The sequence below is a fragment of the Gobio gobio genome (assembly GCF_949357685.1).
Source record: "Gobio gobio genome assembly, chromosome: 1".
In the NCBI taxonomy this organism is placed as follows: domain Eukaryota; kingdom Metazoa; phylum Chordata; class Actinopteri; order Cypriniformes; family Gobionidae; genus Gobio; species Gobio gobio.
Window position 1 is genome coordinate 56396098 of NC_137097.1, and position 25297 is coordinate 56421394.

The window sequence follows — 25297 nt, forward strand, 5'->3', positions numbered from 1 at the left end:
GGAACACTTTAGGCTAAGAAGAAGCAAATATATGTATTAAGTATAACAAGGTTGCATTCCTTCAACTGTCCATCCTATTAAAAACGACAAGGCTTTATAAGATAATTGTAAAAAAGAAAAAGTATTTCGCCAGATTTTATAGTGTAAACATATTCAAGCGCGAATGAGAACTGTTTCGAGGGGGTGCCATGTATGCAAATTAAAAATAAATAAATAAATAAAAATATTCAAATCACAAAATTGAAAATCGAATATCAACCCACCAAACGAATTTTCGAATATTGGGGTCCAGCCCTAATTGAGTAAATTTATCCTAAAAGATAAAAACTTTTTTTTAAATGCATAGATGAATATTTAAAAAAAAAAAATAGATCTCATTCTTATTTTGTTAAAGAAAGATGAATATCACCCATGGGAAATTGTAAAAAAACAAAAACCACACCACAAATAAATGAAGGCATCGCTAGCATCCAAAAGAGATACACTGCCACTATTCTACATGTAACCTCAAACGTTCAGCAACACGGTTTAAAAACTGAGCAAATTCCTGTGCGGCCTGAGATTGGGATATTTTTTACAAGGTTCTTGCCAGGATTTATAGCTGTTTGTCAGTGTGCAAGACTACTCACACCAGCCCATTTCCATCTAAATTGAACGGAGTCCATCGTTCGAGATTTTCCCGTCACACACCAGTGAGATTGGGCTTCACAGACCCGATCACCCTGCCCTTTTTAGCCTCACATTATGAGGGCATTCACAGGGAAAGAGAAACAGCTACACATCAGATACATTAGAGGCATATTACTACAATAATGAACACGAGCAAAGCCTGGACACATGATCAGACTTATCACAACAAGCAAAGCCTATGCAAAAAAACAAATAAAGGATCAATATTATATAACTGGTCCATAATTTCAAAAAGCGAGCTTGTTTTATTTGACACCGTCAAGAAAGGTGAATATGCATTCCTCTGTAAAATATCTCCCCTTGATCTTTATGCATTTCATGCCTCCATGAATGTCACACCACCACTACTGGGGAATATCAAAAACTGCACAGATTTGTACAGTGGAATTTGATTTGCCTGGGCACATTTAGAGAGAATGTTCTTCCTCCCCTATACTGATAGCACAGGGGATATGTTCAGACACATCCGCTCAATACATAAGTAAACACCACAGGAGCCCATCCTTAACATAGATGTCTACGTATGACGTACGTCATGGTTACACAGCAGATGACAAATTACTTCAACGGCCATGGTGATTTTAAAGTCGCTGCATATCAATCATGGTTTAGAGCTCTTGAGTTCCTTCATAAGACTTTGATGCTTTTGTCTTTAAGATAAAACTGCTATCATTTCCTGGGGAAGCCTTCCATGATGTAATTTTGGAGATCAATAAAATTCAGCCGCCCTCCCCACTGCAGGCAGCTGGCATGCATGCTTCTCAACCCCCATCCCGCACACCAGGGCCCTCCAGAGGGATTGAAGGTTTGGCCTGAGCCTGTCTGGAGAACAAATTGGTTGCACTGATCTCATTCATGTGCATATGCTCACATTCATTTTACATGACCGCAAGCTTGTTGGTTTGTGCAGTGGAGACAGATGGATACTTGTGTTGCAGCATTGAGATTCAATTCATTAGCGAAAGATCTGCTAAATAAGCATCTTGGTAATATGAGAGAACAGCATGTTAAACTGTGTGGGTCTAATACCTGTTCAGCTACACAAAAAAGGGTCTAAGAAGTAAGAGATTTATGACAACACTGTGTTATAAGCAATACAATATATCAAACAATGTGGCAAAGCGCTCTATAGGGTTGAAAACCTAGCCACACATTCGGACATCGATAAAGAAAGATGTGAATTTTTTAATACTAACAGGGCTCCAGAGTGCGACTAAATGGTCGCATTTTGCGACTAAAATTTGAGAGTGTGCGACCAGTAAATTTGCCTGCTGTCGGTACTGGAGAAATTAAGAAAATACACTTACTAATTATAAGTGATAGACGTTATGTCTGGCAAATTCTATCTTTGCCAGCCGTTTCTATATGTGAGAATATATAACCATTTGTCCGTGATGCATTTTTGCCATTCGCAATCCAGAAGAGAGAGAAGCGAGCGAGCTACAGCGAACACAACACACAGTCAGCTTAATGAGTGATGATGGCCAAGAAAACTACACAAAAGTTTAGTCTGCTTAAACTTTAGGGATGTGCTGTGATATTAATCTAATTTTATTTTCGATTTTGGCTTCCAAGAATTATAAAAAGATGGTATGAGGTAAAACTATTCCTGTAGCCGTGTTCCGTCGAGCGCGACTTCCCTTCACAGCTGCTGTCATTTCTCCCTAAACCTAAACTAAACGTCAGATTCAGTGATTGTTGTAAACTGCAGTCTCTACTGTTCCTAAACTGCGGGATGTGTTTGATAATAAAGAGCTATTAAATGCACAATAATCCGCACAAGAGACGCTGTTTCCAACTTCAAGGCGGCTTATGTGTGTGTGCTGCAAAATGGACCGATTTGCACATTATATTTTAGGCTTCGTGTGCGCGTCTAAACCATCAAATAAACAACAAATAGCCGGTGTCAAAATGACCGGATTGGAGAGTAGTTATTTTAACAGTTTATATCTTACTTAAATGGGCGTAAATAGTTTGGAGAAATAGGAGAATATGATATTATTAGTTCTACATTCGATCTGTCTTAAAGGGGCAGCGTCTAATAAACCGGCTGACGATTGAGCCATTCATTCGATTCGAACAAAAGGCAAATAGAAAATATTCACATCTCTTGAATTAATAACTTTAGCTTTTATAAGCATTAATCTATCAATTTATACAGTGAAAACTATGCAGTGTTATTTTACATTTCATTACTTTTTTATTAGATTTCTTTGTAGGTTTGTTCTTTACTGTAATATTAATGTTAGCAGACCTTCCGAATGCCTGCACACTGGTCCATTTACAAATAGATGTTTTATATTTTTTGTTGCGGTTTCTTTTGCTATAGATATTTTACTTTTCAGATTATAAAGCCATGTTAATTATGTTCTTAATTATGTTTTTTTTTAAATAAAAAAAATATATAAAGTATAATAAAAAGAACCGGTAAGAATACTGTTAAAGTACCGGATCGATAAGCAGTATCGGTAAGAGTAGTAATACCATTAAAACCTTAACGATACCGATCCCTATTAGTAATACAGTGGAAATTAGTAGATTTGATTAGTATGTTGATTTATGGTGTGCGCCCCTAAATTTTCTGGTTGTGCCCCTAAAATTTTCAGTTGGGGGCCACTGTGCTCCTAGTGAAAAAAGTTAGTCTGGAGCCCTGACTAATTAGGGATGGGACAATATGAACATCTCATATGACGATTATAGTGACCAAAATTATCACGATTATCAATATTATCATGGTTTGGCTAAAATGAGATTAATTATTATCCCTTGAATAGAGGCACCGATAGAAGCATGCACGTCGCACGCATTTACGGCCGCATTGTCATTCACGGTGCGTGTCCACTGGCGCGTTTTCAGTTAATTCCTATGGAAGCTCAACTTCAAAAATGGAATTCATTGAAAACATTCGCTTTGCTCAGCTATGAATGCCCGAGCGGCTGTGCGCCTTTTACTTTTGGTTTAGAATGAGTGATTTAAGAGTCCCCGTCGCTGAGACCATCGGTATTAGCAGTGTTGTCACATGGCGATTAACCAGTGCGTTTTGGCAACGCAGCGTTTTTTTTTTCAGTTGAGACTCTTTGCTTGTTATGATACGGTATACCCGTGTAAGTATTACAAGCATCTCATTTTCACAGTTCGTTTTTTTTCTGTATTGATTCTATATAAAAATGCTGATACAATGTGAAGTATTTGCTCTGGCTCTTGTTTTAAATTATTTTGTTGTTATTATACCGCTTGTTTTTATCTGTTGACGTTGTACACGCAGAATGTGGAGGTTGGTCGGTGTTGTATTTGTCCCGTCCCTCCTCCACTGCGATTGGACGGCTGGGTGAAAAGTGACAGTGATGGGCGCTGCGTTTTGCTCAAAGTTGAACATTCTTCAACTCTTGGTGACTCAGCGCTTGAGCGTGAAATACTCGCTCAGCGCCTCGTTGCGCTCATGCCGTTCTAAAAACGCGGCGCTCCAATTGAAAACAATTGAATACGCCAGCCAGCTGTGTGAAAAAACACTTTGGTGGACAGACAGCCTTAATAGTCTTGTTTGAACTTGTTTGTTCGTCTTTGACTCAAAGCCACTAGCAGCGAACTTTTCTTCACGGAAGCTTCACATTAATTTCAAGTGAGTGAGATAAAATATTTCAACTCAAAACAACATTTTGTGTCCAATTATTTCCCAAATGTAGTCTTGGTATTGAGGTCAAAGTTAAAGCCTTGCATTCGCTATACAACATTGGGTGATGGTCACGAAGACAACGCAGCAGATTTGAAGTGTTATTGTAGCGACTTTCATTTTTCATGTTCTGGAGACAGGGTGACCATCCTCAATTAAGTTTCCCTCAGGACTTTTCTAAAAGCCAAAATAGGACCACACCTCAGATTTGGTCCTTTTAGAAGGCTGAAAAATCTCCCGAGCGCTTTCACCGCCTTCCGACATTTCTACTCGTTCAAAAAACAACGCTGCGCCTGCGCCAGACTGATGCTGGCTGGACAGGATTTACAGCGTGGCTCCTAATAATAATAATTTGTTACATTTATATAGCGCTTTTCTGGGTACTCAAAGTGCTTTACATGGAAGGGGGAATCTCCTCAACCACCACCAATGTGAAGCATCCACCTGGATAATGCGACGGCAGCCATATTGTGCCAGAACGCCCACCACACACCAGCTGATTGGTGCAGAGGAGAGTGATGAAGCCAATCAGTATATGGGGATTATTAGGAGGCCATGATGGACAGAGGCCAATGGGCAAATTTGGGCAGGATACTCTTATCAAAAGACATCCTGGGATTTTTAATGACCACAGAGAGTCAGGACCTCGGTTTAACGTGTCATCTGAAGGACGGTGCTTGTTACAGTATAGTGTCCCCATCACTATACTGGGGCGTTAGGATCCACACAGACCACAGGGTGAGCACCCCCTGCTGGCCTCACTAACACCTCTTCCAGCAGCTACCTAGTTTTCCCAGGAGGTCTCCCATCCAGGTACTGACCAGGCTCAGCCATGCTTAGCTTCAGTGGGAAACCAGTCTTGGGCTACAGGGTGATATGGCTGCTGGTCCTAATCGGTGGTCCTATGTCGTACAATGAGAGAGGTTCAAAGATGGCCATTGTCAAAGTCTTGAGAACAAAGACAGCCTAGTGTCAGTGTCAGAAATTCAGCATGATCACCGCGGTGTTTGCTGCTATGACCTACGTCTACTGAAAAGCCAATAAAAATGCGACATGAAATCAACACAACACAACTTGGAACTGCTTACCGCAAGCTCTGTCCCCTTCCTCTTTTGCTGCTTCCTCTTTTTTCAGCACACATAAAAACTGCCAAAGTGTGATTCATCGTGGTCTTTTTGTTTACCACTAGCGCAATTCTGATGACGTTTTATTCTTCTTTAGAAGCCTACAATAGCCTTCGAGTCAATATATGCATCATCGTAGAGTCTACATGCATGTCGTACCCAAATTTAATAGATCCATGTCGCACACTGTGATTTGTAATGATCTTATAGGATTGCTAAAATCGTGCATTGCAGTTTTAACAATGTCTTTACTACCTTTCTGGACCTTGAAAATGGTAATAACGTTGGAGTCTTTTTGGGGTCAAAAAGATAAAAATATCTTAATTTGTGTTCTGAAAATAAACGAAGGTCTTTGGACATAAGGGTGAGTAATTAATGACAATTTTCATTTTTGGGTGAACTATCCCTTTAACATTAATTTCTTTCAAATAAATAAACAAAATGAAATAAATGTGAATAAAAAAAAAAACTTATTGACCCTAAAAAATTTATAAATCTATTTTTACCATTAAATATCCAATATTGACTGTACTCACCAAAACAAACATTTCAAATATCATCCGAGTTACTTACTGGAGATAATGGAAACAATGTACGGCCACTAAAAACACTCTTGGCTGCATGGTTTAACAAGCCACAAGACAGCTCCCTGTTTTCACGAGAGCTCTGTGAGTATTTCAACCTGGTTCACGTAGGCAGGCCAATGCTGTACTTTTTAAGAGGCTTGGTAGAGAGAGCATGTGTTGTTGATCAGGTCAGTCTGGCCTCCTTCAGCCCCAGCTGGAGTTCATCAGGCTCTGCCTCCCCAGGTGTGGGGATATTGGGAGTCTTTACATAAGCCCCTTAGCGAGTACACGGACATGGCTGTTTCCAGTACACCAGCTGAATCACCACTGTTGCATAACAACATTTAGGCACTTTGTAATTCACACACTTGGACTGTACTGTTGACCAATTAATGCCAAACCGACATGTATAAGATGTACAACATAACTCTAGAGCGCACAGCCGAGGCGTGACATCCGCTCTGATCGTGCCATCCTGCAGCAAACAGAAACAAAGAGCTCAGTTTGTAAACAGCCACAAACCGATCAGCTGATATACTTTTTCCTACTTTGTTTGCAAACCTCAATGGAAAAAAAAAAACAAGTGTTGGGTAATTTTACAAGAACATACTGGACGACTGATTTGGAACTAGCGGTTGTTTTTTAAGCCATTTCTGGAAAGAAGTACAGAGAGGAGGAGTGGAGTATTCCTCCACCAAAGTACTGCAGAGAGTATATCATAAACACAACTCAGGCCAGAAATGAGATCATTGCACACAACTCCAACTGCGAAACAAAAACAAAGGAGTTGTGCAAGAGCACAAAAGCTCATCAAACCACCAGAACCCATATGCATCCCATATTGCAAGGAGTAGTTTATTAAACTTTGCATCATAAAGGCCTGCTCAGGATGCTTCACAAAAGAACCAAACAACACAAAGACTGGTGCTATGCCCTTAACCACACATAACTGGCAGCCTTCAATATCTTCATTGTGGTGACATAAGAACTTACACGAAAGGTACATTAAAGGTAGCTGCCTACAACAATGCTTTGCCGCCTTGGGCCCTTAAAACCAATGCCGAAAGCAAATATTACATCACCAGCGCCTTTCACAAGACCAAGTGGAAGTTAAGTTGAAACTTGCACGCTAAGGGAACTTGCCAGCCAGTTCAAGTTAAGCATAACAGACCTTTTATAAAGGTTCTTATAATTAAAGACCTCTACCAACATGTAGAAACAACTCAGTTGCAAAGTTCTGATCACACAAGCTACAGGCAGACAGCATGCAATACAAATGCTATATACGTGTTTACTTGTGACAAAATACTTCACTTCCTGTTCCCTGTCAGTCATTGTATTGTTGTTTGCACTGACAAACCAGTGAGATATAACAAATATGCTGTTTATTCTAGAGTGTAGCAAAGTCATTAAAAGTGACATATCAAATCTTATAATATTAGATGTTTAAGACATGAAACCAGGCTAAACTAGTCATAGTCAGATTGGCTTTGACAGGATATCCTGGGACATTTTAGTACACATTTTAAACGCGAGACTCCTCCAACACACCTTCCAAACGAATTATGAAAATAATGACATTAAAACGTACTTGACAGGCAAGCAAACAAAATCCATAACCGTGTATTTACTAATGTCAAAAAACTAAGGCTGTATTAACGTTATATGTATAACTTATCCGAGACCTACCGTCTCTTCGGTGTTTACTTTATAGTAAGTATACCGAGCACAGCAGATTATTGACAATATAATATCAAACAAAATGTATAAAGCATCGGCTGTCTAGGTTGGACTGCCTGGTTCTGTATTTTCCCTCAAGAAAAGCTTAATGGTGTCACGTAATATTCATAACACTATGTGTTTACATACAAATATGGGTCTAATGTCTTTTTAAACTTATCTCCAGTTAACTGTCGTGTTAAACTAGCTGACTACCCATCAAAATAGCAGTGGTTAGTGGGGGTTTTCAAGCTACACTGAATAGGACAAGAGCAGCTGACTGGGGGGACACTGGGAATACAATTGACGTTTCAAAACAAAATATGATGTGTAGCTTTACGAAACGGACAAATAACACCGACTATCTCAATCAATGAAAAATTAAATAATCAATTACTTACCCAAATAAATGTCACCAAAGGATCCAGAGCCGATTTTCCTTCCCAGTCTGTATCGGTTTCCTACTCTCAATTCCATGATAAATGGCTAAATTACAAAGCTAGCGATGAAGCTAGCTTTAACGGGAATAATTTAAATTATATATGATCGGAGTTTTTGATAAAAGAAACGAAAATGCGTCCTTTGTTATCCGTCTATTCTTCTGTCTCTCCCAGCCAGAATCCCCCTGCTAGCTTGCTAATTCCCTTCACAGTAAAGCTACCCAGTTTTCACCAGTCTTTTTCTAACATTCCGAATCGGTAACTATCAAAATATTAGGCTTATTAAAAAGAGTAAAGTGTGAACTTTATGCTCTAGCCAATTTTACCCCGAAAATATTTGGTTTAAAAAAGGATGAAGTCGGATTTCGAGAACGAATCCCTTCCTGTTCTGCTGGCCCTGGCTCTACCATTGACTCTCTGTGTATCTTCTACAACAGAAGAGCCCCATCGGCTGAATAATCCAGCGACTGCAGTGACGTCACTTCCCCTAGCAACAACGAGCCACTGGAAAAAATCTCGGGTTTAGAAAACCAGCAGTATGCTAGAATTCCTGTTGTTAAATCTGTTGAGATTTCCCAACATCCATAATCATAGCTTCAGTAATATATTAGGCGTGTTTATTTTAAGTTGGTGTATGGGTAAAAGTGTTTTAGTAGTGTTATTCTCACTAATAAAGGTGGACGAGGCACAGCCTCAAGGATGTAAATAAATGTTGAAATAAACATAAATGTAGGGTATATATTTTATTCAATTCATGTCATTCCTGAATTACATCTATACGCTGTTTTCTCAGTTGTAGCCGTTTTCAGTCTTAGTTAAATATGGAAAATGGCCGTTTACAACCATGGCTGTTTACTGTGTGTGTGTTCATCATGATGTTTCAGGAAGATATCTTGCGAAACCAGTTGCAAAGTTGATGCTAAACAAATAACTGACGTCTTATCTTCCTTCATGTCATAAAATAAGAAAGGACTTCAGATGGCAATAAGAGATAATAGGTACACAGTAGTTCCTGTTGAATATTGATTGGGTTTAAAGTGGTTTATATCCTTGAAGAGAAACAGTTTGCTACAGTAGCTCTGAATATATCATTAACTGCATCATTCAAGGGATAGTTCACCCATACAAATTTTTGTCATCGTTTACTTACCCTCAAGTTGTTCCAAACCTGTGTGAATTTCTTTGTTTTGCTGAACACAAAAGAAGATATTTTGAAGAATGTCGGTAAACAAACAGTTCCATAGTATCCCCCCCTACAATGGAAGTTAATGAGGCACCTGCGTCAACTGTTTAGTTCCCAATATTCTCCAGAATATCTTCTTTTGTGTTCAGCAGAATATAGAAATTCATACAGGTTTGGAACAACTTGAGGGTGAGTAAATGATGACAATATTTTAATTTTGAGTGAACTATCCCTTTAAAACCAAACTGTTTCTAACTGTCACAAATATCATTGAAATTTCACATGACTTGAAATACACAAGAAAAGAAGCAAGCAAGACCATACTCTAAAACATTAATCATATTTCATACCAAAGAAAGCATACAATCGTACAAGCTGAAACTTACTTGATGCCTAAACAATGACATGAACCAGATGATTTTATCAATATGACGCATATGCCTGCTGATAAGAACAAATTACATGCAATTATATTTATTTAAAGTGCATGCTCTATGTAGTAGGCTTATTTTAGTTCAAATTTAAGCTTTATGTAACTCATATTTCATGAAGTCATGTTTTGAGATGCTGTACAATTGTGACAAGCTGTCCAAATGTTTTAGGTAAAAGAATAAGGCTTTTTCAAAACAACAAATATAAACATACAATTGTGCTTTGTTGGCAGTCAGGCTTGAAAAACAACTTTTCACAGTATTTTGAGCCCTCTTTCTCTCCAGATCATTTTCGATGATAACGCCCACAGAAGCTGGTGTTGTATTCGGTGGGTTGTGATTGGTCAGAGCACAGCCAGTGCTTGAGGCTGAATAGATGAGAGTCACATGACTGAATTACTCAGCTTTCGTTGCATGTGTTCAGTCACGTTGAGAGCAATGCGCCAGGAAAGTCTGTGAACGCCCACTCTAACCTGACTCTAACAGCCATACCAGATTTCTAAAAGAAAACTAGCTCCAAACAACACTTTATAAGATGTAAATAGAGAAATATGAAAAAAATAATTTCACAAGAGTTGACAAAACAAATGTTAATTTTCTTTTACAGTTACTTGCTTTACTGGAATATTCACCAGTGCTGTGTCAACACAAAGGTCCTCAAACATGATGAAACAATTGCCTGCTTTTTGATTCCATTAATAATAAAGAGAAGTGTCACAACACTGACATTTTATATTAATGGAAAACCATGAAAGCAACACATCTCAAAGTGCTTTTTAATATATGATGTATACAGCTCAGTGCAGATACATTGATTACAGTACATTTTAATAATATCTCATGTACGTTATATTGACTTCTATTAACTTCTATTAACTTACTTGCTATTAGTTAATGAATGTGTAGACATGCATCTAAGAGCTACAATTCTAGTTATCATAAATAAACAAAAAAAAAATGTGACTGAAGCAGTCAATATAGATCCAATTGCATTCCTCCATACTTATGCAAAACTGTATTACCTATTTTTTTTTTAAATAACTAATGGTGAATTCATGTTAAATAAAAATAAAATGTAAAACACTAAACCAAACGCAAGACAAAATTCATCTTCCAAAGAAAAACACACTGGACACAACAAATACGGTGTATCCCTCGGCTTACTGAGACATCTAGTGGTCAGTTATGGTGCAGACGTAAATGTATAATTTCACTGACATCTATACGTAATAGTAAAATGAAAACTCAAAACAAAACAGATTTTAAGATTCTACATTCCAGATTGCCTTACCATTAACATGGCGCAAATTATGGATATGCCGTACATACCAACACGATCATATACAAAAAAATGTGTACATTAGAAAGACGACATGACTGATTTTTACATTTAAACGAAAAAACAATTTACAATCCACAAAAAAAGTTATACCAACAGGATAAGTAATCTGTTTCATAATAAACACGGAACAAATCCACAGGTCTATTGTTTCCCCACGGATGTATTTCACCGCGACACACACAACAGTTCATGTGCCGCATAGAGCTGCTGTAAGTATTCTGCTCTCATCAGTTTATTTTAAAACAATGACAGCTAGTGACAGCTCATAGTTCACATTTAAGCTCTGTCGATGTGTTTGCCCTTCATGTGCATTATTACAGTTTACTTATCCAGATGTATAGCAAACATCATTCCGTTGTCACAGTCTCTAAGTTTTGAAACACATTTAGTAAAGAATGCCTTGATAACTAGATCCTTAATGACTACGAATAGTAATGCGTCATGTTAGCGTTCCTTTTAGGTCGTACAGTTAAGTTAATTGCTATGCTAATTAAGTCATGCAAAGTCCATGTCTATATCTATGTAGTCATTATGATTTCATCCCATGTAACGTTAGGCAGCATGGCGAAACCCCGCGGGTTCGAGTTCTGGAGGAGCACGCTGAAGGGCGCGCGCTACGTGGTCGCGCCTATGGTGGACCAGAGCGAGCTCGCGTGGAGGCTGCTGAGCCGCAGACATGGCGCAGAGCTCTGCTACACACCCATGCTGCACGCGCAGGTGTTCGTCAGAGATGCCAACTACCGCCGCGAGAACCTTTACAACGAAGTCAGCCAGGAGGACCGACCCCTCATCACGCAGGTGGGTCTCAGTAAACACGAGCACATCATCCTCCAGAGAGAATTGGGTGAGTTATTCACTGGAGTGTATTTTTGTGTTGGTGTCTCCATACAGTTCTGTGCCAATGATCCTGAGGTGTTCATCCAGGCAGCTCTGCTTGCCCAGGATTACTGCGATGCCATCGATCTGAATCTGGGTTGCCCCCAGATGATTGCAAAAAGAGGTACCAAAACTCAGCTGACAATTCATGTGTTGTATGCAAGATATGCACGCTATCAGTCAAAAGTTTTTTTTTTAATAAAGGCGTTAAATTGATCAAATGTGACTGTGAAGAATTCTATATCAAATAAGTCTTTAGATTCATCAAAAATGCATTGTTACGGTTTTCATAAAAATATTGAGCAGCAACTGTTTTCAACATTAATAATAAGAATGTTTCTTGAGCATCAAATCAGAATGAATGCTGAAGTATCATGTGACACTGAAGACTGGAGTAATGATTCAGCTTTGCACAACAGGAATACATTATTATTAATATTAAAACTGATATTTTAAATTGTAAATATATTTCACTATATTGCTGGTTTTACTTTAATGCTGCTTCTGCTGCTGCTGATACCTTATTTGTCCCCTAGGGAAACTTGTTTTGGTCAATACATATGAAGCTGCATACAAGACAAACACATCAATAACAATCACACAGACATGCCCTTCACTCTAAAGTAGATTTCAACAGTTTTTGTAGCCAAAGGAACAAAATAATCCTTATAAGCGGTTGTATCTCGACCTTGGGTTGTGGAAATGTTGTTTAAATTCTGTCTTGAGTGCAGGAGAAGGATCCAGACTCATTTTCCTTGCCTTGTAGATCAAATAAACACAGCCTTGTTGAGCAAGAGACTTTTTTCAAAAACATGAATGAAATCTTTGAATGGTAGTGTTTCAACATGGATTTTGATCCTCCTGACAGTACTTGCTCAAGGAATACATTTCATTTGTTCACTGAAATTGCTGCAATTTTAGCTAAATGTATTCTTGAATTGATCACTTAGGCCCGGTTTCGCAGACAGGGCTTAGATTAAGCCAGGATTAGGCCTTAGTTCAATTAGGACATTAAGTTGCTTTTATAAATGTGCCTTAGAAAACATTACTGATGTGTATCTTGAGACAAAACAATGACAATTAAAGCTGCGAGCAGCGATGACGGGCCCAAGCCGGTGGCACCGCCACGCCGGTGGCATCAGCTTAACTGTGCACGGCAGGCAATATGCATTTAAACAGGAGAATATTTTAGAATCGCTCGAATGTGCCACATTTACCGCAGAAACTGGTGCCACTATCACCACAAGCCACACCCATGATGTAATTTAAATTTAGATTAATTTTAATATCATAGGATAAAATAGATAAAAGTTATATTTTCCTGCTCAAAATTTTGTAAGTCCAGAAGGCCAGTATTTAATTCAAGGTGTTTGTAGTTCTTTTTTACTTATTCACACTAAAGTAGGGATGAAACGGTATGGAAATTTAACATCACGATTATAGTGACCCAAATTATCACGGTTATCAATATTATCACGGTTTTGTTCAAACAAGATGAAAGTGTTCAAAAAGAACAGATGCACACACTTAAAACATTTCAACAAGTTTTATATTTGAAATTAAACAAACAACAAATAACTAAAGCAGCTCTAAGCACTTTTTTAAGCTAGATTCTGTGGGATTTCTTTACTTAATGGCCGTCGTCAATAGCAACGCATAACGCATAAATAATAATAATTTGTCGTAAATATAATCTCTAATATTATCTCTGTAAATATATTCTTAATAAATATTCTCATCAGTGTTCAGCTATGATGCATTTAAATCTAGCATATTTTGTGTTAGAGCCCAAACAGTATCCAAGTGAAATAATGCATATCCATATTTCCATATGATTTGACAGTTTATTTTATTAAATATCAAAATGTGTGCATCATACCTGACACCTAGATGAACACTTTACAGTCAGTTTTATGACTGTCATTCTCTTTAAATGCTAGTGAAGTTTGGTAACGTTATACACGTTTCAATGTTGTATGTAACTTTGCAGACGGTCCCTAACTTCGCCAGCGTTATGCCAGTCATATCAGATGCGCTGTGGTTCTGCTGTGTTTTTTTAAACCATTTTACCTAAATCACCAAAATAATAAATGTTATATTTACCCATGGCCTTCCCTGTTATACAGAAATGTAATAGTTATCAAACCTTCCTTAACTGCATAAATAATAAATGAAATATAGATGAATCATCATTAAAGCTACATTTTTCTCTGTTCCCGTTGTTCTTTGATGAACATTAATGACAGGCATCATCAGTGCTCCTGTCTCTTTAAGAACAGCCGCGGATCTCACGCGCTGTCCCGCGTATCTCATTTCCTCACAACTCTTTAAGTTCATTTAAGACGTTATTTAACTAATTTAAGACTCGAATATGAGAATACTCACAATCCTCTGTGTTATGGTTTGTTCAAGAGCAAAAGAGAACTCGATGTGAGCAGGAAACTGACGCGAGTCTATCTATGCGTCGAGTGTGTGTGTGTGTGTGTGTGTGTGTCAGTGTCCCTTGATTAGCTGACATGAGACGCATCCACACAGATAGGACACTGACACACACACACACACACACACACACACACACACACACACACACACACACACACACACACACACACAGCATACCGCAGCATAGCCATACAGTTTAAGTTCACCCACACTTTATATTAATAAAAAGGTTTACAGTGCAAATACTGTTGTTGCATATACTGTGCATAAAATTTGAAAACATTTGCAAAAAACACCACTGTATCATTAATTTTTTTTTTAAACCTTTAAGTAACCATTTTTTAAACATCTATAAACATTACTTTTACATAGATAGACGGACCAGATATTCCTAACACTTTGGGAATACTTAAGGGTTACTAGTTGTTTTGTAAACTGTCTATAAACATTATCTGGATGGTTATTATAAAGTTGCAACCGATGACTATAATACCTTGTTAAATAGTTAATAAACAGTACCAGTAAAACGTGGGCAGTACCAGTAAAACATGTAAACAGTACCAGTCAAACATGTGGGTTGTCCTGATACTGTACTTCAAAATGTAATAGTGTAAAAATTGCCACAGAATAAAGTAATTGTTCAAGATCTATTGGTAACTCATAAAAATAATGTCATATTTGCATAAACTGTCACTACCGTATATATCCCGACACTAGCACATTAAGATAAGCTATGAAAAAAATCATGTTCCTCTGCCTCTTTCTGGTTAAATAATGTTTATAATAATTGTTAATATAGCAAGCTATATTAACTATTCCAGGTTATTTATGCATAGCATAAATAATAGTTAGTAGAGCATGCTATGCCACTTTCATCAAAACATATTACAAAGCTATAGCAATCTCATGTCATTCCGTCTGTTCGAAAAAAAAGTTGCACTAACTGTTCGTTACAAGCAGCATTTGCCGTCAGGCAGGTAACGATAGCTAACATAAACATATTTTTGCTAGCCTACCTGCTGCAAACTTACACTTTTTTTGTACAAGACAAGTAGAGCTATTTTATCCAGTGTAATTTATCACATACCACTATCTTGTTTTTTCTTATCCTCCTCTTCCTTTCTCTTTTTTCTTTTCTGGCTTCCTGAAGCATAAAATTCCGCTTAAAATCCGAAGATTTTGTATTTTGCCGCAGCAGAGATCGCGTGGTTGGCTGGCTGCTGTCAGCGACTTCTGAGAGGGGCCCCTTAAGGGGGATCCCGATAACAGTGTCATTGCACTTTACTGCATTGACTATCAATGGGGCGCTCACACAGTTTGTCGTTTCATTTTATTCTTAACCTGTCGCTGTCTTGGGGCCCCAGGCCAGCTCGGGGCCCCAAGCAATTGCTTGGTTTGCCTGCCTTGTCGCGACGGGCCTACACACACACACACACACACACACACACACACACACACACACACACACACACACACACACACACACACACACACACACAGAAAGAGAGTTTAAAAAATAACACAACACTGCCACCCTTTAGTGAGGGGAGGGCAGACAGAGAATAAATATTCAGAAGAAATATATTAAATAAAATAAATATATTGATCTGAAAAATAGTATGATTATTTTAAAGCTATTTGGTTACATTTTAATAAAACATTGTTTTAGTATGTTTTTAAACACACACACATACACGTTGTAATACCAGTGTAATACCCATGTCATTATACAAATTTGTGTCCTCATAAATCACATAAACAAGAGAGAGAGAGAGAGAGAGAGAAACAAGTTTTTTTTTTATCCTGCTTCAAAACTAATACAATGCTGCCATCTTGTGTTCATTGAGGGGAGAGCAGCACAGACAGATACAGAATTGATTATTTAAAAAAATATTTAAAATAAATATATATATTCATCTGAAAAATAGTATAGTCATTTTAAATTAATCTAAGTTCAATTACCAAACATACAATCTTAATTTAATTTAAATCAAAATATTATTTTACAAGATATGAGACAATTTCTGTTCCCCTTTTTTTGTCCTTATTTAATCCCTCGCCATGGCAACACCGTTTGAGATATCCAATATTCGTTCGCATTTTATAAAATTAGTCCAGAGATGTTTTTTCAAGAATTACTTTTTGTAATTGCAATTTTTTTTAACTATCCACTCACCTAATTTAATATATATTTTTGTTATAGCTTATGATTATATATTTTTATTTTATTGCTCAACAGTAGTTCTCATCGCCGATGAGGTCTTTAAATATTTTGAGAAGGTCTTAAAAAAGTCTTAAAAAGGTATTAAAATTTACTTCAGGATTCCTGCATATACCCTGCATATGCATCATACGTGATCTTGGCAAACACAGCACATGACGTTTTTATTTAAAATTAGAAAGTTTTAAATTAGTTAAATTAGATTAGTTAAATTAGAAAGTTGTCCGGCTCGAAGAGAACAATATATGTACGGGGACACATGAAATGTCTACAAATGTATGTCCTCAGAAATCACAGAAGCACACACACACACACACACACACACACACACACACACACACACACACACACACACACACACACACACACACACACACACACACACACACACACACACACACACACACACACACACACACACACACACACACACACACACACACACACACACACACACACACACACACACACACACACACACAGAGAGAGAGAGAGAGAGAGAAACAAGGTTTTTTTTTATCCTGCTTCAAAACTAAGACACTGCTGCCATCGTGTGTTCATTGAGGGAAGGGCAGCACACATTCCCCTTTTTTGTCCTTATTTAATCCCTCGGCATGGCAACACCGTTTGAGATATCCAAAATCCGTTCGCATTTTAGCATCTTCCGTATCTTTGTTTCATGTTGACCGAGTTTGGTGGAGATTGAATAAATCGCCTACGAGGAGAACGTAAAAACTCAGAGCCTGAATTATACCAATATTCACGTTCAAACCAAAATATCTGACTTCCTGTTGGTCGGAGCTAATGACTGTAAATTAGAAAGTTGTCCGGCTCGATGAGGTCAATATATATACTGAGTTTGGTGATTGTAGATGAAACGAAGCCCTTCATTTTTGTCAAAAGGTGGCGCTAGAGAGCCCCTCATCCCCGCCCGTTTCTGAGGCTTTGCCCATGTGTACTGACTAACATCTCTGATGTGTGTGTTGAGTTTCAAGCAGTTTCAAGCAATTTCAAGCATGCTAAGAGCCTCAGAACAACACTGCTACCTTTTAGTGAGGGGAGGGCAGACAGAGAATAAATATTCAGAAGAAATATATTAAATAAAATAAATATATTGATCTGAAAAATAGTATGATTATTTTAAAGCTATTTGGTTACATTTTAATAAAACATTGTTTTAGTATGTTTTTAAACACACACACATACACGTTGTAATACCAGTGTAATACCCATGTCATTATACAAATTTGTGTCCTCATAAATCACAAACAAGAGAGAGAGAGAGAGAGAGAGAGAGAGAGAGAGAGAAACAAGTTTTTTTTTATCCTGCTTCAAAACTAATACAATGCTGCCATCTTGTGTTCATTGAGGGGAGAGCAGCAGACACAGAGAATTTCTGTTCCCCTTTTTTGTCCTTATTTAATTCCTTGCCATGGAAACACCGTTTGAGATATCCAATATCCGTTCACATTTTAGCATCTTCAGTATCTTTGTTTCATGTTGACCGAGTTTGGTGGAGATTGAATAAATCGCCTACGAGGATAACGTAAAAACTCAGACCCCGATTTAACCAAACATTCACCTTCAAACCAAAATATCTGACTTCCTGTTGGTCGGAGCTAATGACTGTAAATTAGAAAGTTGTCCGGCTCGATGAGGTCAATATATATACTGAGTTTGGTGATTGTAGATGAAACGAAGCCCTTCACTTTTGTCAAAAGGTGGCGCTAGAGAGCCCCTCATCCCCGCCCGTTTCTGAGGCTTTGCCCATGTGTACTGACTAACATCTCTGATGTGTGTGTTGAGTTTCAAGCAGTTTCAAGCAATTTCAAGCATGCTAAGAGCCTCAGAACAGCCAAAAGATTATTAAACTTTGACACGTTGCCATGGCAACAGTATTTGAAATTTCAGGAATCCATTTCATACGTCTCTATCTGTCATGTTTTCACATTATACTGATGAAGTTTGAAATAAATCTGGTGAAAATAAGATGGTGATTCAAAGCATTTTTGAAAGTGACACACTTCCTGCTGCCAGTTGGTGGCGCTATAACTTTGACTCACAAAAGTCATATCCATGTGATCGGCCTCTTACAACGAACACACAGCTGAAGTTTCATCCAAACCAGTCAATGTTTGCACAAGTTAAAACACACTTCCTGTTTCCCTTTTCTCGCCATAAATTCGTTGCATCGCCACGGCCAGACTTTTCGAGATATCAAAAATCCGCTCGCAATTTAGCATCCTGGATATGTTCACTTAATGCTGACCGAGTTTGGCAATGATCGAAACAATGGCCTCGGAGGAGTATATTAAATTCCAGAGCATGCGTTTTCCGAACAACCCATAATAGCTCACTTCCTGTAGGGCTGACGCATAACTTAGAGCACGAAAGTTGTTCGGCCCGATGAGGTCTATATGTGTACCAAGTTTCAAACATGTACGTGCAAGTGTGTTTGATATATGGACCAAGTTTTCAGACCCCACTTTAGGGGGCGCTGTCGAGCCCCCCTGCCACGCCCGGGTACCAGCTTCAGCCCGGCTCTGATGGCCGCGCATTCCGACGCCTGTGCGAAGTTTCAAGAGTTTTCGAGCATGTTAAGTGCCCCAAAAGTACCCGAGAAGTCGAAAAAAAAAAAAAAAAAAGAAAAAAAAACAAAGAATTAAAGCTGCGAGCAGCGATGACGGGCCCAAGCCGGTGGCACCGCCACGCCGGTGGCATCAGCTTAACTGTGCACGGCAGGCAATATGCATTTAAACAGGAGAATATTTTAGAATCGCTCGAATGTGCCACATTTACCGCAGCAACTGGTGCCACTATCACCACAAGCCACACCCATGATGTAATTTAAATTTAGATTAATTTTAATATCATAGGATAAAATAGATAAAAGTTATATTTTCCTGCTCAAAATTTTGTAAGTCCAGAAGGCCAGTATTTAATTCAAGGTGTTTGTAGTTCTTTTTTACTTATTCACACTAAAGTAGGGATGAAACGGTATGGAAATTTAACATCACGATTATAGTGACCCAAATTATCACGGTTATCAATATTATCACGGTTTTGTTCAAACAAGATGAAAGTGTTCAAAAAGAACAGATGCACACACTTAAAACATTTCAACAAGTTTTATATTTGAAATTAAACAAACAACAAATAACTAAAGCAGCTCTAAGCACTTTTTTAAGCTAGATTCTGTGGGATTTCTTTACTTAATGGCCGTCGTCAATAGCAACGCATAACGCATAAATAATAATAATTTGTCGTAAATATAATCTCTAATATTATCTCTGTAAATATATTCTCAATAAATATTCTCATCAGTGTTCAGCTATGATGCATTTAAATCTAGCATATTTTGTGTTAGAGCCCAAACAGTATCCAAGTGAAATAATGCATATCCATATTTCCATATGATTTGACAGTTTATTTTATTAAATATCAAAATGTGTGCATCATACCTGACACCTAGATGAACACTTTACAGTCAGTTTTATGACTGTCATTCTCTTTAAATGCTAGTGAAGTTTGGTAACGTTATACACGTTTCAATGTTGTATGTAACTTTGCAGACGGTCCCTAACTTCGCCAGCGTTATGCCAGTCATATCAGATGCGCTGTGGTTCTGCTGTGTTTTTTTAAACCATTTTACCTAAATCACCAAAATAATAAATGTTATATTTACCCATGGCCTTCCCTGTTATACAGAAATGTAATAGTTATCAAACCTTCCTTAACTGCATAAATAATAAATGAAATATAGATGAATCATCATTAAAGCTACATTGTTCTCTGTTCCCGTTGTTCTTTGATGAACATTAATGACAGGCATCATCAGTGCTCCTGTCTCTTTAAGAACAGCCGCGGATCTCACGCGCTGTCCCGCGTATCTCATTTCCTCACAACTCTTTAAGTTCATTTAAGACGTTATTTAACTAATTTAAGACTCGAATATGAGAATACTCACAATCCTCTGTGTTATTGTTTGTTCAAGAGCAAAAGAGAACTCGATGTGAGCAGGAAACTGACGCGAGTCTATCTATGCGTCGAGTGTGTGTGTGTGTGTGTGTGTGTGTGTGTGTCAGTGTCCCTTGATTAGCTGACATGAGACGCATCCACACAGATAGGACACTGACACACACACACACACACACACACACACGTTGCACTAACTGTTCGTTACAAGCAGCATTTGCCGTCAGGCAGGTAACGATAGCTAACATAAACATATTTTTGCTAGCCTACCTGCTGCAAACTTACACTTTTTTTGTACAAGACAAGTAGAGCTATTTTATCCAGTGTAATTTATCACATACCACTATCTTGTTTTTTCTTATCCTCCTCTTCCTTTCTCTATTTTCTTTTCTGGCTTCCTGAAGCATAAAATTCCGCTTAAAATCCGAAGATTTTGTATTTTGCCGCAGCAGAGATCGCGTGGTTGGCTGGCTGCTGTCAGCGACTTCTGAGAGGGGCCCCTTAAGGGGGATCCCGATAGCAGTGTCATTGCACTTTACTGCATTGACTATCAATGGGGCGCTCACACAGTTTGTCGTTTCATTTTATTCTTAACCTGTCGCTGTCTTGGGGCCCCAGGCCAGCTCGAGGCCCCAAGCAATTGCTTGGTTTGCCTGCCTTGTCGCGACGGGCCTGCACACACACACACACACACACACACACACACACACACACACACACACACACACACACACACACACAGAAAGAGAGTTTAAAAAATAACACAACACTGCCACCCTTTAGTGAGGGGAGGGCAGACAGAGAATAAATATTCAGAAGAAATATATTAAATAAAATAAATATATTGATCTGAAAAATAGTATGATTATTTTAAAGCTATTTGGTTACATTTTAATAAAACATTGTTTTAGTATGTTTTTAAACACACACACATACACGTTGTAATACCAGTGTAATACCCATGTCATTATACAAATTTGTGTCCTCATAAATCACATAAACAAGAGAGAGAGAGAGAGAGAGAGAAACAAGTTTTTTTTTTATCCTGCTTCAAAACTAATACAATGCTGCCATCTTGTGTTCATTGAGGGGAGAGCAGCACAGACAGATACAGAATTGATTATTTAAAAAAATATTTAAAATAAATATATATATTCATCTGAAAAATAGTATAGTCATTTTAAATTAATCTAAGTTCAATTACCAAACATACAATCTTAATTTAATTTAAATCAAAATATTATTTTACAAGATATGAGACAATTTCTGTTCCCCTTTTTTTGTCCTTATTTAATCCCTCGCCATGGCAACACCGTTTGAGATATCCAATATTCGTTCGCATTTTAGCATCTTCCGTATCTTTGTTTCATGTTGACCGAGTTTGGTGGAGATTGAATAAATCGCCTACGAGGAGAACGTAAAAACTCAGACCCTGAATTACATAAATATTCACCTTCAAACCAAAATATCTGACTTCCTGTTGGTCGGAGCTAATGACTGTAAATTAGAAAGTTGTCCGGCTCGAAGAGAACAATATATGTACCGAGTTTGGTGACTGAAGATAAAACTAACCCCCCCACTTTTGTCAAAAGGTGGCGCTAGAGAGGCCCTCATCCCCGCCCATTTCTGATGCTTTGCCAATGTGTACTGACTGACATCTCTGATGTGTGTGTTGAGTTTCAAGCAGTTTCAAGCAATTTCAAGCATGCTAAGAGTCTCAAAACAGCCAAAAGATTATTAAACTTTGACACGTTGCCATGGCAACAGTATTTGAAATTTCAGGAATCCATTTCATACGTCTCTATCTGTCATGTTTTCACAGTATACTGATGAAGTTTGAAGTAAATGGGGTGAAAATAAGATGGTGATTCAAAGCATTTTTGAAAGTGACACACTTCCTGCTGCCAGTTGGTGGCGCTATAACTTTGACTCACAAAAGTCATATCCATGTGATCGGCCTCTTACAACGAACACACAGCTGAAGTTTCATCCAAATCAGTCAATGTTTGCTGACGTTATAACACACTTCCTGTTTCCCTTTTCTCGCCATAAATTCGTTGCTTCGCCACGGCCAAACCATTTGAGATATCAAAAATCCGCTCGCAATTTAGCATCCTGGATATGTTCTCTTCATGCTGACCGAGTTTGGCAATGATCGAAACAATGGCCTCGGAGGAGTATATTAAATTCCAGAGCATGCGTTTTCCGAACAACCCATAATAGCTCACTTCCTGTAGGGCTGACGCATAACTTAGAGCACGAAAGTTGTTCGGCCTGATGAGGTCTATATGTGTACCGAGTTTCATACATGTACGTGCAAGTGTGTTTGATATATGGACCAAGTTTTCAGACCCCACTTTAGGGGGCGCTGTCGAGCCCCCCTGCCACGCCCGGGTACCAGCTTCAGCCCGGCTCTGATGGCCGCGCATTCCGACGCCTGTGCGAAGTTTCAAGAGTTTTCGAGCATGTTAAGTGCCCCAAAAGTACCCGAGAAGTCGAAAAAAAAAATAAAAAAAAAAAAAATAAAAAAAACAAAGAATAATCCTTAGGGGAACAATAGGGCTCTGCGCCCTTTGGGCTTGGGCCCTAATTAAAGCTGCGAGCAGCGATGACGGGCCCAAGCCGGTGGCACCGCCACGCCGGTGGCATCAGCTTAACTGTGCACTGCAGGCAATATGCATTTAAACAGGATAATTTTTTTAAATCGCTCGAATATGTCACATTTACTGCAGCAGCTGGTGCCACTATCACCACAAGCCACACCCATGATGTAATTTAAATGTAGATGATTTTTAATGTCATGGGATGAAATAGATCTCTTTCAAATATGTGAAAAGTTATCTTTTCCTGCTCAAAATGTTATAAGTCCAGAAGGCCAGTATTTAATTCAAGGTATTTGTATAGTTCTTTTTTTACTTATTCACAAGTGATAGTTATTTGTGATAGTCTATGATATGAAAGGGGTAAATTATCATCATCAAGAGAGAAAGGCACACACACAAACTCACAGGGTGAGAGAGAGACCCCACACACACACACATTAAGGGTGAGCCTGAGAGTGAGGGGGGAGGGGAAGGACTGAGAGAGAGGCAATCTGCACATTGAACAAGATTCACAAGATTTTAACAACAAAAAGAAATAGAATCTAAATGGTGGGAGAAAGTTTTTTTTTACTTCAATCTCTGAAAACATTATTTTGAATATATTTGAAATCACAGATGTTGGGTGATGAGAATTGTAACTCAAATATAATTTACAAAAACTAGTCCTGTCTGAATAGTGATATGTCAGTGAGATCAGCTCGGGCGCGCACACCGTCTATGGGTGATGTCACGTATTTTGCGAAATGCGCAGTTAGGTGATGTGTCGCCCTCCACACGTTGCGAAACAGACTCCGAAATGGGGAAATGTAAATTTGCGGACTCCTGGTTGGAGTAGGATGAGTTTAAACAATGACCGCAGGGTTTTTCTATGGTTTTTCCTGCATAGCGGCCGCATCCGTCACATTTCGTGCCACCTCCGTCTGTCGACAAAACTCAAGACAGGCAGTCACTTGCTCAGATTAGGCATGTCGTGGTAATTAAATAATCATCAGAAATATATATTGTCACATGATCTTTCAGCAATCATTATTAGTATTTTATGATTTGCTAGTACAAAGTCATCTAAAGCCATTCCATAGCTGAATGTCTTTCCTCCTCTGTAGCTGTCCATCATTCTCCGTTCAGCATTCAAACTGCGCGTCATGTTTGGTTACAGTCAGTCAGCTGCTCGGTAAAGCTCACTCCAAGATGATATATTCCCGTTGTAATACTTGATATGCAGATAAAATAATTTATCTTCCTGGAGTTTATCTAGCGGTTTCTGAACGATGTTGTGCTCCCTACCCGGGTGACAACACAAGGCATCACACGCACAATAACCGGAATTTAAAACTGTGAAGAAACCGACCGATATACATAGTAGACTAGGATTTGTGCGCTCAACGCTCATCGTCTCTTTATGCCGTGAACTTTTTAATGTGCACTCGCGGTGCACTGCGCCCTCTGACTCCATGTTGCTTTAAGCGCATCATTCTGCACCCGGGATGCGCATAAGCGCATTGTGCCACGCTTTCATATATTTTCATAGTTTTGTGCACTTAAAGATGATTAAAAAAAATCTTGTTCTCACGTATCTATCATATATTTGTTGCCCCTTTACAGAGCTGCACATTACGTTTACAATAAACTATAAATCTTGAAATGTTATATTATTTGTGTAGGCCCATATAATTATTTACATTCATATATAAATTAAATATAAATAGTTTTTTTTATAAATGTATTTAATAAGAACACAAAGTAATTTGTACCTTTTCATTAACATTTTTAGATTTTATAAAATTAGTCCAGAGATGTTTTTTCAAGAATTACTTTTTGTAATTGCAAATTTTTTTAACTATCCACTCACCTAATTTAATATATATTTTTGTTATAGCTTATGATTATATATTTTTATTTTATTGCTCAACAGTAGTTCTCATCGCCGATGAGGTCTTTAAATATTTTGAGAAGGTCTTAAAAAAGTATAGTATAGTCATTCCGTTTCATGTTGACCGAGTTTGGTGGTACTTTAG

The 25297-nt window shown here is 38.2% G+C and overlaps 2 protein-coding genes across 6 annotated transcripts in view; one reads left to right on the forward strand and one right to left on the reverse strand.

Annotated features, from left to right (window-relative positions):
* The window catches only part of csnk1da (casein kinase 1, delta a), a 31733-nt gene extending 23092 nt beyond the window's left edge, over positions 1 to 8641 (reverse strand). For all 3 annotated transcript variants that reach the window (XR_013817167.1, XM_079825069.1, XM_079825070.1), the window contains exon 1: positions 8171 to 8641. Coding sequence is in view for 2 of the 3 variants with exons in the window: in XM_079825069.1 (XP_079681195.1) it covers positions 8171 to 8246 (76 nt within the window). In the remaining variant the exon portion in view is untranslated. The remainder of the gene's footprint in view (positions 1 to 8170) is intronic.
* dus1l (dihydrouridine synthase 1-like) overlaps positions 1 to 25297 on the forward strand; it is a 658813-nt gene that overhangs the window by 611872 nt on the left and 21644 nt on the right. The window contains exons 1-3 of one of the 3 annotated variants that reach the window (XM_079833286.1): positions 11300 to 11374; positions 11722 to 11963; positions 12057 to 12165. In XM_079833286.1, the coding sequence (XP_079689412.1) occupies positions 11727 to 11963; positions 12057 to 12165 (346 nt within the window). In that variant the 5' untranslated portion in view covers positions 11300 to 11374; positions 11722 to 11726. Of the gene's footprint in view, positions 1 to 10714; positions 11964 to 12056; positions 12166 to 25297 lie in introns of those variants that run through there. The other 2 variants (XM_079833288.1, XM_079833287.1) reach the window with 2 other exon arrangements.